This window comes from Excalfactoria chinensis, unplaced genomic scaffold, assembly GCF_039878825.1.
Source record: "Excalfactoria chinensis isolate bCotChi1 unplaced genomic scaffold, bCotChi1.hap2 Scaffold_68, whole genome shotgun sequence".
Classification (NCBI taxonomy): Eukaryota; Metazoa; Chordata; class Aves; order Galliformes; family Phasianidae; genus Excalfactoria; species Excalfactoria chinensis.
In genome coordinates this window covers 93,498-108,381 of record NW_027315710.1, presented here as the reverse complement: position 1 = coordinate 108,381, position 14,884 = coordinate 93,498, and the positions used below count along the sequence as shown (strand labels likewise).

Below are 14,884 nucleotides of genomic sequence, written 5' to 3'. Positions count from 1 at the left end.
CTGCTCTGTCTTGCACACCAGCAAGCAGAAGCATTACATATTTAAAAGCCAAGCTCATGCATATTCAACACATTTCCTGGAACTCATCTGCACCCCTCCCTCTGAGAGTTGCACTGTGCCAGGAGGTCCAGCCCTGTGGTCACTTCAGCCCCTCCAATGAGCCCAGTGGCTGCTCCAAATTCAGTGACAGATCCCGTGGTGATTCCAGCTCTGGCAATGAACTCTGCAGTTGCTCCAGCTCCAGCAACAGCCCAACAGCTGTCTCAGCAACTACAGTGAACCCTGTGGCTGTTAAAACCCCTGCAACAACTCCTGGACTTGCAATAGATATGCATACGTGTCAGTATCTATGCATATCTGTTTGCAACTGCATATGTTGTAGACATTTGAAAATATAATAAATATATTATATATGTATAATTACATTTGTCATAATTATTATCCATTTTCTCTTCATCACAACAAATAAACTTTAAACCACAACATTGCCCTGAGTCCCTTACAGATCTCCTTGAGACTCTTCATTCTGACCCAGTAACGCAGTGAAGAGCACCAGCAGATCTCGAGGTCTTCTCAGGGAGCAGCTCCTGAGTTATATTCCTTACACCAGCTCTGGAAGAGGCCTCCAGTTCTCTGGTCCTGCTCTGAAGGAGCCCTCTTGTTATGGCAGTGCCAGCAAGGAGACCAGCTCTGACACAGCCGTTCATATTTTCGGCTACTGACTGCAGCCCCAGAGTGCTGCTGTAGAGACAACAGGACTGTTGTGAGACACACAAGACCTTCAGGCCTGCACAAATGAGAGGATGTGAGAGCACTGTGGCAGTGTAAAGAGAGCAGGAATGAAAGAAGCACGTTGTGATGCTGTCTGTGGCTGTAACTCAACCAGACCCAGACAAAGTAGGAAGAGAGAAGAGATAAGGAAAAGTCTATTTTGAAAGTGTTTTAAGGAATCTTATGACCTATTCAGGGAATCAGGTTCCATGTTTGCATGAAATCTTGGAGTGAGAAAATGGAAATTATGTCGGAAAGAAGTGAAATAATATTTTATTTATAAGTCCAATAACATTTCTTTGCGGATTTCTATATAACATACATTCAAACAATCAAAGATGCATAAAACATTAAGAAACATCACAGGGAACCTGAGACAAAGATGTGCACTTCATTGTAACTGGAATAATGCATATTGCAACACCTTCCTGAGAGCGTGCTTGATCTCCCTGTTCCTCATGCTGTAGATAATCGGGTTCAGTGTTGGAGGAACCACTGCATACAGAAGTGCCACTGACAGATCCAGGAGTGGGGAGGAAATGGAGGGGGGCTTCAAGTAGCCAAAAAAGCCAGTGATGAGAAACAGGGAGACCACGGCCAGGTGAGGGAGGCACGTGGAGAAGGCTTTGTGCCGTCCCTGATCAGAGGGCATCCTCAGCACGGCCATGAAGATCTGCACATAGGACACAACCATGAAAACAAAGCACCCAAAGGCTAAACTGATAGTAAAAATGATAAGCACAACTTCCCTGAGATTTGATTCTGAGCAGGAGAGCTTGAGTATCTGGGGGATTTCACAGAAAAACTGGTTGACAACATTGCCTTGGCAGAGAGGCAGTGAAAACGTACTGGCACTCTGCAGCAGGGAACTGAGAACCCCAGCGCCCCAGGCAGCTGCTGCCATGGTGGCACAAGCTCTGCTGTCCATCAAGGTCCCGTAGTGCAGGGGCTTGCAGATGGCAACGTAACGGTCATAGGACATGATGGTGAGAAGGGAAAACTCTGCTGAGATGAAGAAGAGAAAGAAAAAGAGCTGTGCAGCACATCCTGCGTAGGAGATGGCCCTGGTGTCCCAGAGGGCGTTGGCCATGGCTTTGGGGAGAGTGGTGGAGATGCAGCCCAGGTCGAGGAGGGCCAGGTTGAGCAGGAAGAAGTACATGGGGGTGTGCAGGCGGCGGTCGCAGGCTACGGCTGTGCTGATGAGGCCGTTGCCCAGGAGGGCAGCCAGGTAGATGCCCAGCAAGAGCCAGAAGTGCAGGAGCTGCAGCTGCCGCGTGTCTGCCAACGGCAGCAGGAGGAACTCGCTGATGGAGCTGCTGTTGGGCATCTGCTGTTCCTGGGCTTGGAGTCCTGCTCAGAGTGCAGAAGATAATAACAAGACCAGACCATTCTCAGTGATACTCCTCCTGCTATAATATGGCATGTTTTCATTCTCCTATAAAAGTGTATATTTAGCATGATTACTTGTGTTTCATTTCATGTCGTTCAGCATTCCTTAAGCAGAAGCAGCATTTGGAGCTCTAACCTTCCTCTTCTTTTCTTTTCTTATCCCTTCTCCCTGGATATTTTCATCTGTGTCATGTCTCATATCTTTACTCTAACTGATCTTACAACCCCAACCCCAGCCTCTGTGCCGTTCAATTTCAGTTTGAGGAAGCTGTTTGTTCGCAGGTTAAGTGAATTATTTTTGTCTACTGAAAATGATAATAATTTCAATTGGTTCCATCCTTTGAGAAATGGGAGACTGAAAGAAGATCATATGTGACTGTTTAGAAAGGAAACAATTGATTGAAAAATAATTCTCAGAGTTGTGACAACCCCTATGAGATTTCTGCCACCAATCCTTTCTCACTTCCCTCAGTACAAGAAATGGGAAATCCCTGCCTTCTCTATCCTATTGAAAAGTACCCTCACGAACATTTAGTTGTGCATTGGAGCTGTGATCCCCTGCCCCACGCAGCAGCTGTGGCAGCACAAGCCCTGCCGGGGGGCTCCTTCCCCCCACACGTCTCCCCGCAGCACCCTGGGCAGTTCCCCGGGCAGGCTGAGTGCTGAGCCTGGCAGGCGGCAGAGTCCCATAGCCGGCACACAGCCCCTGGGGCACAGCAGGGACCCTGCTCTGCAGGACAGCCCCGGGCACCCGCCTGAAGACCCGGCTGCACAGACTTCATCTGTCCCAGGACACGCAGCCCTCAGGGCTGTGCTCAGATGTTGCAGCACAGAAGCCCTCAGCTAAAGCAGAAGGCTATTTCCACAGTAAAAAACTTGCAGTGCCTGCAGCCTGATCTGCTACTAAATGTCCCAGTTTAGATAACCCTCTATGAAAAGCAGCTCATGGTCTGCAGTGAGGCTTACCATGTCGTGATCTGTCAGCAACGCTCCTGCAATGAGCTCAAAGCCTGCTCACTGTGTTCACATCCTGGAAGCTCTCTCCCCTTTCTCTCCTCTCCTTCTGTCACCTGCAGGCTGTGCTGTGCACAAGAGCTGCTCCTGGGCACAGCTGTCTCTCTGCAGCACTGCCCACTTGTATGAGCTCCCCGTGTCCCAGGAGCCTGGTCCAGCTGAGCAGCAGATGATGTCATGTTTATCCTTCTCACTCATCTCCCCTGAGATGTCCCTGGCTCTTCTTGGCCAACAGCTCCTGAAAGACAACAGCATCATGACTGTTCTTTGAAATCTGATGAAGTAAACACCAGATTTCCAGTGGTCAGTGATTAATTCCAGACATATGGGGAGTCCTACCAGACATCATTTGATGAAACAAAAAGAGCACACAGACAAGGACAGAGAGGGGTGGACTTCCCCTGTGCAGGGCAGCGATCCATCTGAGGTATTGCACGAATCTCATCCCTAGACAGAAATCCTAGAGCTGAAATGGGATTCAGCACCCCATATACCCACAGGAGCTGGGATTCTTCTGGTTCAGTTCAGAAGTGCACAAGGAGTTGCCTGCATGTGAGCTCCTGCTCTGACTCCTCGGTCATCATCAGGGAGGCAGTTGCTCACACACAGACGCTGGGTGATGCCCAAGGTGCCTGGGCTGCTCCTGGGTGTGTGCCAGTGCTTGTAAACTGTGTGGGAAATCCCTTAGATAGACATCTCCTTCCTGAGCTTCAGCTGAGGGCCAGAGAGGGGAAGAGGTATTCTTGGCCATCCTAATGACAACAGACCCCAGCGTTTAGGGCACCTCAAAATGCCATTTTCAGCCATCTCCATGGAGCAAGTAGAGTTACTCAGCTGACTAAATGGATGAGCACACTGTTGTGGTTTTGTGATTTTTGTTGTCAGTATTCCACATAAGAACATCATGCAGAACAGCGGGAGTTAGAGTTCACACTTTGCTTCCACGTTACCGCCTTTTTGGGCAGTTTGGGTTCTGGGACGGGAGAGCAGGGGCGGCATCCCCGGAGGACTTGCCACAAAGAGGAAGTGAGGTCAGACTCTGGACCAGACCCCAGCAGCTCTCTACCATTCGCCATCTGAGCTCACAGCTGAGAAATGCACGTGCTTCCCTCGCACTGCTTTGGGTTCTTTTGTCTCTCTCATTTGTTTGATTTGCTTACATTTAGTAATGTACCATCAGATTGTTGCCATTCCGTTTTCTCTTTGTTAAAACAATCTGTTTGCTCTCTGCTCTTCTTCCTTTCCCGGAGCACATGGCCCAGTGCTCGATGGGTCACGAGGCAAACCCCTTCCTTTCTTTTCCTTTATACCTTTGTCTCTCCTTCTTTTTTTTCCATTACTGGGGTCTGTGCCTCCCTGTCCCAGACTGATATCCGGAGATCACCCCCAGACAAAGCTCAAGGAGGCTAAGTGTAGATTGGATGTCAGGGGGAATTTCTTTACAAGAAGAGTGCTGGAGGTGCTGGGGCAGGCTGCCCAGAGAGACTGGATACCTAATCCCCAGAGGTGTTCAACACCATTTTGGATAGGGTCACCTGGTCTAGTGCTAGAACTGGAGGTTGCTGACCCTGCCTGTGGCACGGGGATTGGAACTTGATGATCCTTGGGGTCTGACGTATTCGCCAATTCACCCGACTTATCCCGGGACCTCGACTGTCCGGGGGAGAGACACAAACATGGATGCCATGATGTTTTCTCTCAATTTATTGCTGCGTCACATTCCTTATATACCATCCTAAATCCCACACAGACACGTACACCCACTGCGCAAAACCCGATGCACGCAAGAGAACCTGTACGCACACATACCTAAACCCCCCGCCCACTAACTCTTAAGCTACAGGCCTAACTCAGCTATTCTAGAACACTCCATCTACTCAGAACTACTGTATGCACTCATAAATCCTTACAAAGACAGCTTAGTACCCCAACACAAGGCACTTCAAAGCTATGGCACATCTATGTTCTTTCGCTGATGACACCTTAGTTTCCTCTGGGCTCTCATTTCAGTGCAATCTACATAAGCTGAGGGTCATGCCAATAGATAGGAAGCTGGCAAATGTTGTCTCCTTGTAAGAAAGAACAAGAAAGGAGACAGGGCCAATTATGAACCTGTCAGTCTCACTCCAGTGCCTGGTAAAATTATGGAGAAAATGATGGTGGGAGTGACTGAAAATCAGCTGAAGGACAATTCTGTCATTGGTCACAGTCAACACAAGTTCCCGAGGGGACAGTCCTGTTTAAATTCAGGTCATTTCTGACACGTTTATCCATTTAGCTGACAAAGGGAAGCCAGAGATGTTATCCTTGAGGATTTCAGTACAGCTTTTGAGACTATTTCTCACAGCAACCTTCTGGACAGAACGTCCTGCATATTGCTAGAAAGAACAGAACGTGGTCAGTGAACAGTTGGCCAACAGGTCAGGCCCAAAGGATTATAGATAGTGAGTTCCATTGGGCTGGTAGATGGTCACGATCAGGGTTACCAAGGCCTCCATTTTAGGGCCACTTCTCTTTCATGTTTTTGTGGATGACCTGAATGTAGGACTAGAAGGTGTTCTGAGCAAATTTGCTGATTGAAGGTGCTGTTGCCTCCACTGAGAGAGGACTTGCAGAGAGATGTGGACAAGTCATAGAAGTGGGTACCAGTTGGTCCTAAGCATCAAGTGCATAAAGTATAACTAGGACAACTGCCTGATTGTGCACCTGGGTAGGGGCAACACTGGACATACACGCTGACTGGATAAGGAACAACGGAGGGCATTCTGACTGAAAAGGATTGAGGATCCTGCTCAGCATCAAATTGAATTTGAGTATGCAATGTGCCCAGGAAGCCAGGAAGGCCAACGGTCCCTTGGAATGCATCAAGCAAGGCATTGCCAGCTAGGTGAGGGAAAGGATCGTGCCTCTCTGCTCTGCATTGCTTCAGCCTCACCTGGAGCACTGGGTGCTCTTCTGGGCACCACGTAGTATAAAGAACATCAAACAATGGGAGGGTGTGCAAAGGAGGACACTGGAACTGAGAGATCAGAAGTTCAGTGTTTCATTGGGATTGAGTACATGATCATATTGGGCCTTTCTTACATCCCACATCCTGCGATGAGACACAGGGCACACATGGGACATGAACCCCACAGTGTCCTTGCACCCCATGCAGAGCCTGGGATCATCTGTCCTCTTGTCTTTCATTTGACATCATACAATTTTCCACCCACTGCCCCAGGATGGGCCCTGAGCCAACATGAGGGACAGGATCTCCCTGCCAGTGTCTAAGAATCAGGGCTTGGCCTTTCTGCTTCATAAGACAAAGGAGAAGTATCTCAGCATCTGAGCCACCATGCCAGTGCCTTTGCCTGCCTGCAGTCATGGCTTCCAATTACCTGCTCTAACAAGTCCCTTGGGAAGCTGGCTTGTTAATGTTCCTCAGTGGGCCCATTAATACTCCAAGTAACTTCACTGTTACTTCTGACTTTGTCTTGTTGAGCACTTTGAGCAGTTTTCTCTCTGCACTGGAGGTTGATGGACTCAGCAACAAATGCCGCCTGGGGCTCCTTACCACCTAAAGAGCCTCCTGAGCCTTGTGCCTTCCTGTCATTCTATTCAGGTTTTCAGAACTTGTTCAGCAAAATGGAGAGATTTCTGGAGAGAGCTTGAAGTGGCCGAATCTGGCAGGCGTTTATTGTTTATTTATTTATATTTGAGTATAAACAAAACATTTAAGCAGCACTGTGCAACTGGTACCAATCTGGAATGTTCCCAATGAGTTCTGTTGTGTTACTGTGTGGACAAAGGTCCTCCTCAGCCTCCCCACCCCATTTCTGCTCACACTGGCCCCATGGGACTTGCATCACTTTTCTTCACATCACTCTTGTCCTCTGCATTCACCCGCTCAGTGTTAAAACTCCTTTACACCAACTCCCACTAGCTTTCCACAGAAAACCAGCTGCACATGGGAAAGGAAAGATTTCTCTCTTTTTTTTTTTTTTTTTTTTTTTTTTTTTTTTTTTTTTTTTTTTGGCCAACAAACAGCAGGAAAGTTGTTGCAATTGAATGAACAGTAAAACACAGTGATCAACTGCATGCCATGCCCATGTCGGTTTCATTGAGGTTTGTCTTTCACAGGGAATGTTTGTACAAGAAATGAGTTAGACACAGTCATGATGCTGTTTTCTTTCAGGAGCTGTTGGCCATGAGGACCCAGGGATATCTCAGGGGAGACAAGTGGGAAGGATGAAAATGTCATCCTAATCTGCTGGGCTGGGCTGGGCTCCTGGGACACAGGGAGCTCATACAAGTGGGCAGCGCTGCAGAGATAGAGCTGTGCCCAGGAGCAGCTCTTGTGCACAGCACAGCCTGCAGGTGACAGAAGGAGAGGAGAGAAAGGGGAGAGAGCTTGCAGGATGTGAACGGTGAGAGCGGGATGTGAGCTCAGTGCAGGAGCATTGCACACAGATCTCGACACGGTAAGTCTCACTGCAGACCATGCAGATGCTATTCATAGAGGGCTAACTTAATCAGGGACATCCCATAGCAGATCTGGCTGCAGGCACTGCGTGTTTCTTTACTATGAAAAAGACTTCTGCTCCAGCTGAGTGTTTCCGTGCTGCAGTGTCGGAGCACAGTCCTGAGTGCTGCATGTCCCAGCACGGCTTCAGCCTGTGCATATGGGGCTGCAGGCAAGTGCCCAGAGCTGTCCTGCAGAGCAGGGTACCTGCTGTGCAGGGGGAGGCGTGTGGGAAGAAGGAACCCCCGGCAGGGATTCTGCTGCCACAGCTGCTGCCTGGGGAAGGGGATCACAGCTCCACTGCACAAGAGGATGTTTCTAAGGACCCTTTGCAAGAGGAGAGACAAGGCAGAGATTTTTCATTTCCTGTTGTGAGGGAAGGCAGAAAGGACTGGGGGCAGAAATCTAAAAGGCTTTCAAATTAGAGCAGAACTGTAAGACTCCCAACTATTTCTTCAATCGATCCATTGTTTTGTGAACAGTCACACCGGTTGTGCTTTCAGCCTCTCATTTCTAATAGGACAGAATCCGTTTATGTTTTTATTGTTTTCCGCAGACTTTAATAGAGCTCTTATCCTGCAAACCAGTAGATTTGTCTAAGACAAACTGAAGTGCAAAGAGGCTGGAGTTGGGGGCTCTAAGACCAGTTGGAGTAAAGATATGAGATGTGTAAACAGCTCCTGAGAGGAAAATATTCAGGAGGCTGGGATAGGATTATGAAATGAGAAAAAAAGTAAGATCTAATTAATCTTCTACTTCTTTAGGGATGGTGAAGCTCATGAAAAAAAAAATTCAAGATCTGGACTTAAATGAACATTTTCTAAAGAGAAAGGAAAACATTTCACAGTACAGCAGAAGGACTGTCTTTGAGAATGGTCTGATTTTGTCATTATCTTCTGCACTCTGAGCAGGACTCCAAGCCCAGGAACAGCAGATGCCCAACAGCAGCTCCATCAGCGAGTTCCTCCTGCTGCCTCTGGGAGACACACGGCAGCTGCAGCTCCTGCACTTCTGGCTCTTGCTGGGCATCTACCTGGCTGCCCTCCTGGGCAACGGCCTCATCAGCACAGCCGTAGCCTGCGACCGCCGCCTGCACACCCCCATGTACTTCTTCCTGCTCAACCTGGCCCTCCTCGACCTGGGCTGCATCTCCACCACTCTCCCCAAAGCCATGGCCAACGCCCTCTGGGACACCAGGGCCATCTCCTACGCAGGATGTGCTGCACAGCTCTTTTTCTTTGTCTTCCTCATCTCAGCAGAGTATTTCCTTCTCACCATCATGTCCTATGACCGCTACGTTGCCATCTGCAAGCCCCTCCACTACGGGACCTTGATGGACAGCAGAGCTTGTGCCACCATGGCAGCAGCTGCCTGGGGTGCTGGGGTTCTCAATTCCCTGCTGCACACTGCCAGTACGTTTTCACTGCCTCTCTGCCAAGGGAATGTTGTCAACCAGTTTTTCTGTGAAATCCCCCAGATCCTCAAGCTCTCCTGCTCAGGCTCCAACCTCAGGGAAATTGTGTTTCTCATTTTTACTATCAGTTTAGCCTTTGGGTGCTTTGTTTTCATAGTTGTGTCCTATGTGCAGATCTTCCTTGCTGTGCTGAGGATGCCATCTGAGCAGGGACGGCACAAAGCCTTCTCCACGTGCCTCCCTCACCTGGCTGTGGTCTCCCTGTTTATCATCACTGGTATTTATGCCTACCTGAAGCCCCCCTCCATCTCCTCCCCATCCACGGACCTGATGATGGCAGTTCTGTACTCGGTGGTGCCTCCAGCAGTGAATCCTCTCATCTACAGCATGAGGAACCAGGAGGTCAAGGATGCAATATGTAAAGTGATTTCCAAAGTGTTTCAATAGCAGTGAATGGCTCATCTTTTCGAATTTGTGACTTATAATGCAGTTTTTTTTTCTTAATCAAGCTCTCTTTTATTGTTGTTTTGTCTATTTTATGTGTGTTATTTTTTTTTCTTTTCTTTTTCTTTTTCTTTTTTTTTTTTTTTAAGTACTATAATGTTTTTCTGTAAAACATCATTACTCAAATCAATTCCTATTCAGCTTGTACCTTTGTGTTGTAGCCCAGACACACTGTACATAAACATAGAATCATAAAATTATCCAGGTTGTAAAAGACTTTGAAGATCATCAAGTCCAACCACAGCCTAACCACTGTACCCTAACTCTAACATCCCTCTGCTAAGTCATATCCCTGAGCTCTCTGTGAACCTTAACAGAATAAAGGATGTCCAGTGACTCTGTCTGTCCTCCTTCTTGTGAGACATTACTGGAGCTGACGGGGTCAGATTTCTCAGAAACTCACAATCCAGCATGAAGCACACATATGTTCATCAAACTGTGCAGTGCCTTCAACCTGCAAGAACTGATGGGCCATCCCTGGGCTTCTGGCTGGGGTCTGTGCTTTCAAGCTCACATCTGTCAGTGCCTCTGAGAGACCAGCAGCAGCAGCTGGTTTGCACGTTGGTTGTCAGGTCCCCTCTTCCTTATTCCCTGTGAGACTCTGCACAGGACAAGTTATTGGATATGGGTTATCATGTCAGAAACTTCCAAGCTTCCTCCAGGGCTTCTTCCGTTTTATACACAGAGGTGGTCACTGCCTCCAGGATTGTCTGAGGTATAGGAATCCTGCACATGGTCTGGGAAAAGTTATCCATCACCTACAGGTGCCATTCTTGGTGCATATACTGGTGGGTAGAAAGCTGCCCCTAATGAGATGACTGACATGAGGAGGTCAGGAGAAGCCTGGAGAACAGATATGGGAGCCTGAGGGGAGGGAAGAGAAGCCTATGTGCCCTGCTTATAACCATCTGCACCAGCAAAGGTGACCTACATTTACCACTGCTGAAACTCACCTCCCACTGCTTCACTCTGCTCACATCCACTGTTTTGTCTACATTAATATTTATCATTTAACATTTAACATTTAACTACCCTTTCTGTAAGGAAATGTTTCCTACTGTACAACCTGAACTTGCCCTGGAGCAACTTGAGGCCATTTCCCCTCATCCTGTCACTTGTCACCAGTAAGAAGAGACTTGCCCTGCTCTCACTGTAAACTCTTTACGGATACTAGAAGAGAGCAATAAGGTCTCCCCTCAGCCTCCTTTTCCCCAGACTAAACAGCCTCAGTTTCCTCAGCCTCGGGTCGATTTTCCCAGCCCTTCACAAGCCTCATTGCTCTTCTCTGGTCCTGCTCCAGTACCTCCATGCCTTTTTTGTACTGAGGTGCCCAAAACTGAACACAGTATTCGAGGTTTGACCTCATCAATGCTATTGCAGGGGAAGGATGAGTTCCCCAGTCCTGCTCACCACACCATTCTTGATCCAAGCCAGGATGCCACTCGCCCTCTTGGCCAAATGGGCACACTGCTGGCTCATATTCAGCTGACTGTCCATCAGCACACCAAGGTCCCTTTCCATCAGGCAGCTTTCCAGCCACACCTCCCCAAGCCTGTAGGGTTGCCTGGGATTGCTGTAGCCAAAATGCAGGACCCAACAATTGGTCCCATTGAAAATCACACTGTTCACCTTGGCTCATCGATCCAATCTGTCCAGGTCCCTCTGTAGTGCCCTTCTCCGCTCAGGCAGATCTACACTCCCTCCCAACTTTGTGTCGTCTGCAAACTTACTGAGGGTGCACTCAATCCCCCCATCCAGATCATCAATGAAGATGTTAAACAGAAGCAGTCCCAGCACTGAGCAATGGGGGACACCACTTGTGACCGGCCGCCAACTGGATTTCACTCCATCGATCACAATTCCACTCCACTGATCACAGCTTCCTTCAGGGCTTCTTATATTTTGTACACGGAGGTGGTCGCTGCCTCCAGGATGGTCTGTGGTAGAGGAATCCTGCACAAAGGTCTGATTAAAGTTACCCAGGTTCCACAGGAGCCATTCTGGAGCCTAGGCTGGTAGGTAGAAAGCTGCCCCTAATGAGATGACTGACATGAGGAGGTCAGGAGAAGCCTGGAGAACACCAATGGGAAACTGAGGGGAGGGAAGAGGAGCCTACATGCCATGCTCATAAGCAAATGTACCAAGCAAAGGTTACCCACACTTAGCACTGCTGAAACACACTTATCACTTCCTCCTTCTGCTCACGTCCACCTACTTGGTCTACAGAAACATTTATCATGCTTTGGTGAATGTCAACGAGTGCACCTGTTTTCCGCTTGGAGGAATTCAGTGGCAAACCTTTGCTTCATGTGCACTTCCATGTCAGACTGCCCCTCTGCTGTCATCTGTCACACGGTAGCAATGTTTAATGGAATGCTGTTGGGAAGACTCAACTACTTCTCTGCCAAGGCAATGTTGTCAACCAGTTTTTCTGTGAAATCCCCCAGATCCTCAAGCTCTCCTGCTCAGCCTCCTACCTCAGGGAAGTTGTGTTCCTCTTCTTTAGCAGCAGCATAGTCTTTGGCTGCTTTGTTTTCATAGTTGTGTCCTATGTGCAGATCTTCCTTGCTGTGCTGATGATGCCCTCTGAGCAGGGACGGCACAAAGCCTTCTCCACGTGCCTCCCTCACCTGGCTGTGGTCTCCCTGCTTGTTGGCACTGCCTTTTTTGCCTACCTGAAGCCGTTATCCATTTCTTCCCCACTCCTGGATCTGACAGTGGCACTTCTATACACAGTGGTTCCTCCAACACTGAATCCTATTATCTACAGCATGAGGAACAGGGAGATCAAGCATGCACTCAGGAAGCCCCAGCTTCCTTATCCTTTCCTCGTAGGGCTGATTCTCCAAGCCCTTCACGAGCCTCGTTGCCCTTCTCTATACCTGCTCCAGTACCTCCATGTCTTTCTTGTGCTGAGGTGCCCAAAACGGGGCACAGTACTCGAGGTGAGGTCTCACCAATGCCAGTACAGGGGCAGGATGACTTCCTTAGTCCTGCTCACCACACCATTCTTGATCCAAGCCAGGATGCCATTGGCCATTTTGGCTACCTGGGCACACTGCTGGCTCATATTCAGCCGACTGTCCATCAGCACACCAAGGTCCCTTTCCATCAGGCAGCTTTCCAGCCACACCTCCCTAAGCCTGTAGGGATGCCTGGGGTTGTTGTGACCAAAATGCAAAACCTGACACTTGGCCCTGTTGAAACTCATTCCGTTAAACTTGGCCCATTGATCAAGTCTATCCATGTCCCTCTGTAGTGCCCTTCTCCCCTCAGGCAGATCAACACTCCCTCCCAGCTTAGTGTCGTCTGCAAACTTACTGAGGGTGCACTCAATCCCCCCATCAAGATCATCAAAGATGTTAAATAAAAGTGGTCCCAGCACTGAGCCCTGGGAAACACCGCTCATGACTGGCCACCAACTGGATTCCACTCCATCGACCACAACTCTCTGGGCCCAGCCATCCAGCTAGTGCTTCACCCAGTGGAGCGTGCACCCATCCAAACCACGGGCAGCCAGTTTCTCTACCAGAATGTTCTGGGGGACAGTGTCAAAGGCCTTACTGAAGTCCAGGTAGACCACGTCGACAGCCTTTCCTTCATCTCCCAAGCAGGTCACCTTGTCATAGAATGAAATCACGTTAGTCAGGCAGGATCTACCATTCATTAACCCATGTTGACTAGGCCTGATCCCCTGGCTGACCTTTAGTTGATCTATGATGATACCCGAGATTGTCCTTTCCATAACCTTCCTGGGCACCGAGGTGAGACTGATGGGCCTGTAGCTGCCAGGATCATCTTTCCGGCCCTTTTTGAAGACGGGCGTCACATTCACCAGCCTCCAATCCACCGGGACATCCCCAGTCAGCCAAGACTGCTGAAAAATGATGGACAGTGGTTTGGTGACCACATCCGCCAACTCCCTCAGCACTCTAGGGTGCAACCCATCCGGCCCCATGGACGTATAAACATCCAGCTTTCGAAGTAGGTCCAGAACCATCTCATCGCGAATCACGCAAGGCTCATTTGGTTCCCCCTTCCCATCTACCAGTGTAGGGGGCTGCATTCCCAGGGAGTTACAAGCGTAACTATTGAAGACCGAGGCAAAGAAGGTATTAAGTACCTCAGCCTAGTCACGATCCTCAGTGACCAAGTTGCCCTCAGAATCCAACAAGGGATGGGGATTTTCCTTAGCCTTCCTCTTGGCGTTGATGTGTTTATAAAAACATTTACTATTCTCCTTAACCTTAGAAGCCAAGCTCAGTTCTAGCTGTGCCTTGGCCTTCCTAATTTTCTCCCTGCATAGCCTCACTACAAACCTGTAATCCTCAGAAGTAGCTCCCCCATTCTTCCAGAGACCGTAAACTCTCTTTTTGTTCTTTAGATCAAGCCAAAGGTCTCTGTCAGCCAGCCCGGCCTCCTCACCCGTCGGCTCATCTTTCGTGATTTTGGGACAGTCAGTTCCTGCGCCTTTAGGACAATTTCCTTCAAGTATTCCCAACCTTCCTGGGCTCCCACACTCTCCAAAGTTACCCCCCAGGGGGCCCTCTCAACCACGGTCCTAAGGAGGTTGAAGTCCGCCCTCCGGAATCCAAGGTGGCAGTTCTGCTGACTCCCCTCCGCGGTTCGACAAGGATTGAGAAATCTAGCATTTCATGATCACTTTGTCCCAGAAGGCCTCCAACCTTTACATCCCCCACCAGACCTTCTCTGTTAACAAACAGCAGGTCCAGAATTTAGCTTCCCCTCGTTGACTCCTTCACCAACTGTGTCAGGAAGTTATCTCCCACACACTCTAGGAACCTCCGAGACTGTTCCCTATCTGCTGTATTGCAATTCCAGCAGATGTCCGGGAATGGACCAGAACGAGGGGGAGTGACCTCAAGGCCTCCCCCAGTTGTTTATAAAGCATCCCATCCAAGTCTTAATCCTGGGTAGGTGGTCTGTAGCAAACTCCCACAATAACATTGGTATTGTTGGCCTTAGCTTTTATTCTGATCCATAAGCTTTCAACCCTGTCATCACAGTTATTGATTTCCACGCATTCACAGTCTTTTTTAACATAGAGAGCTACACCACCGCCTTTCCTACCTAGCCTATTGGTAGCCCTCAATCACTGCACTCCAGCTGTGGGAGTCATTCCACCATGTTTCAGTGACGGCAACTATATCAAAGCTTTCTGAACACACTGTGGCCTCCAGCTCCTCTTGTTTATAACCCATGCTGCGTGCATTAGCATAAAGGCACCTGAGTTTGGCCTCCTTGCGATCAGCAGCAGCCCTAATAGC

At 48.9% G+C, this 14,884-nt stretch overlaps 1 protein-coding gene across 1 annotated transcript; it reads left to right on the top strand.

Annotated features, from left to right (window-relative positions):
- Positions 1–8,612: 8,612 nt before the first annotated feature.
- On the top strand, positions 8,613–9,539 carry LOC140265079 (olfactory receptor 14J1-like). The gene has a single exon (XM_072360958.1). It carries the CDS (start codon positions 8,613–8,615, stop codon positions 9,537–9,539), a length of 927 nt encoding a protein of 308 aa, XP_072217059.1.
- The last annotated feature ends 5,345 nt before the right edge of the window (positions 9,540–14,884 follow it).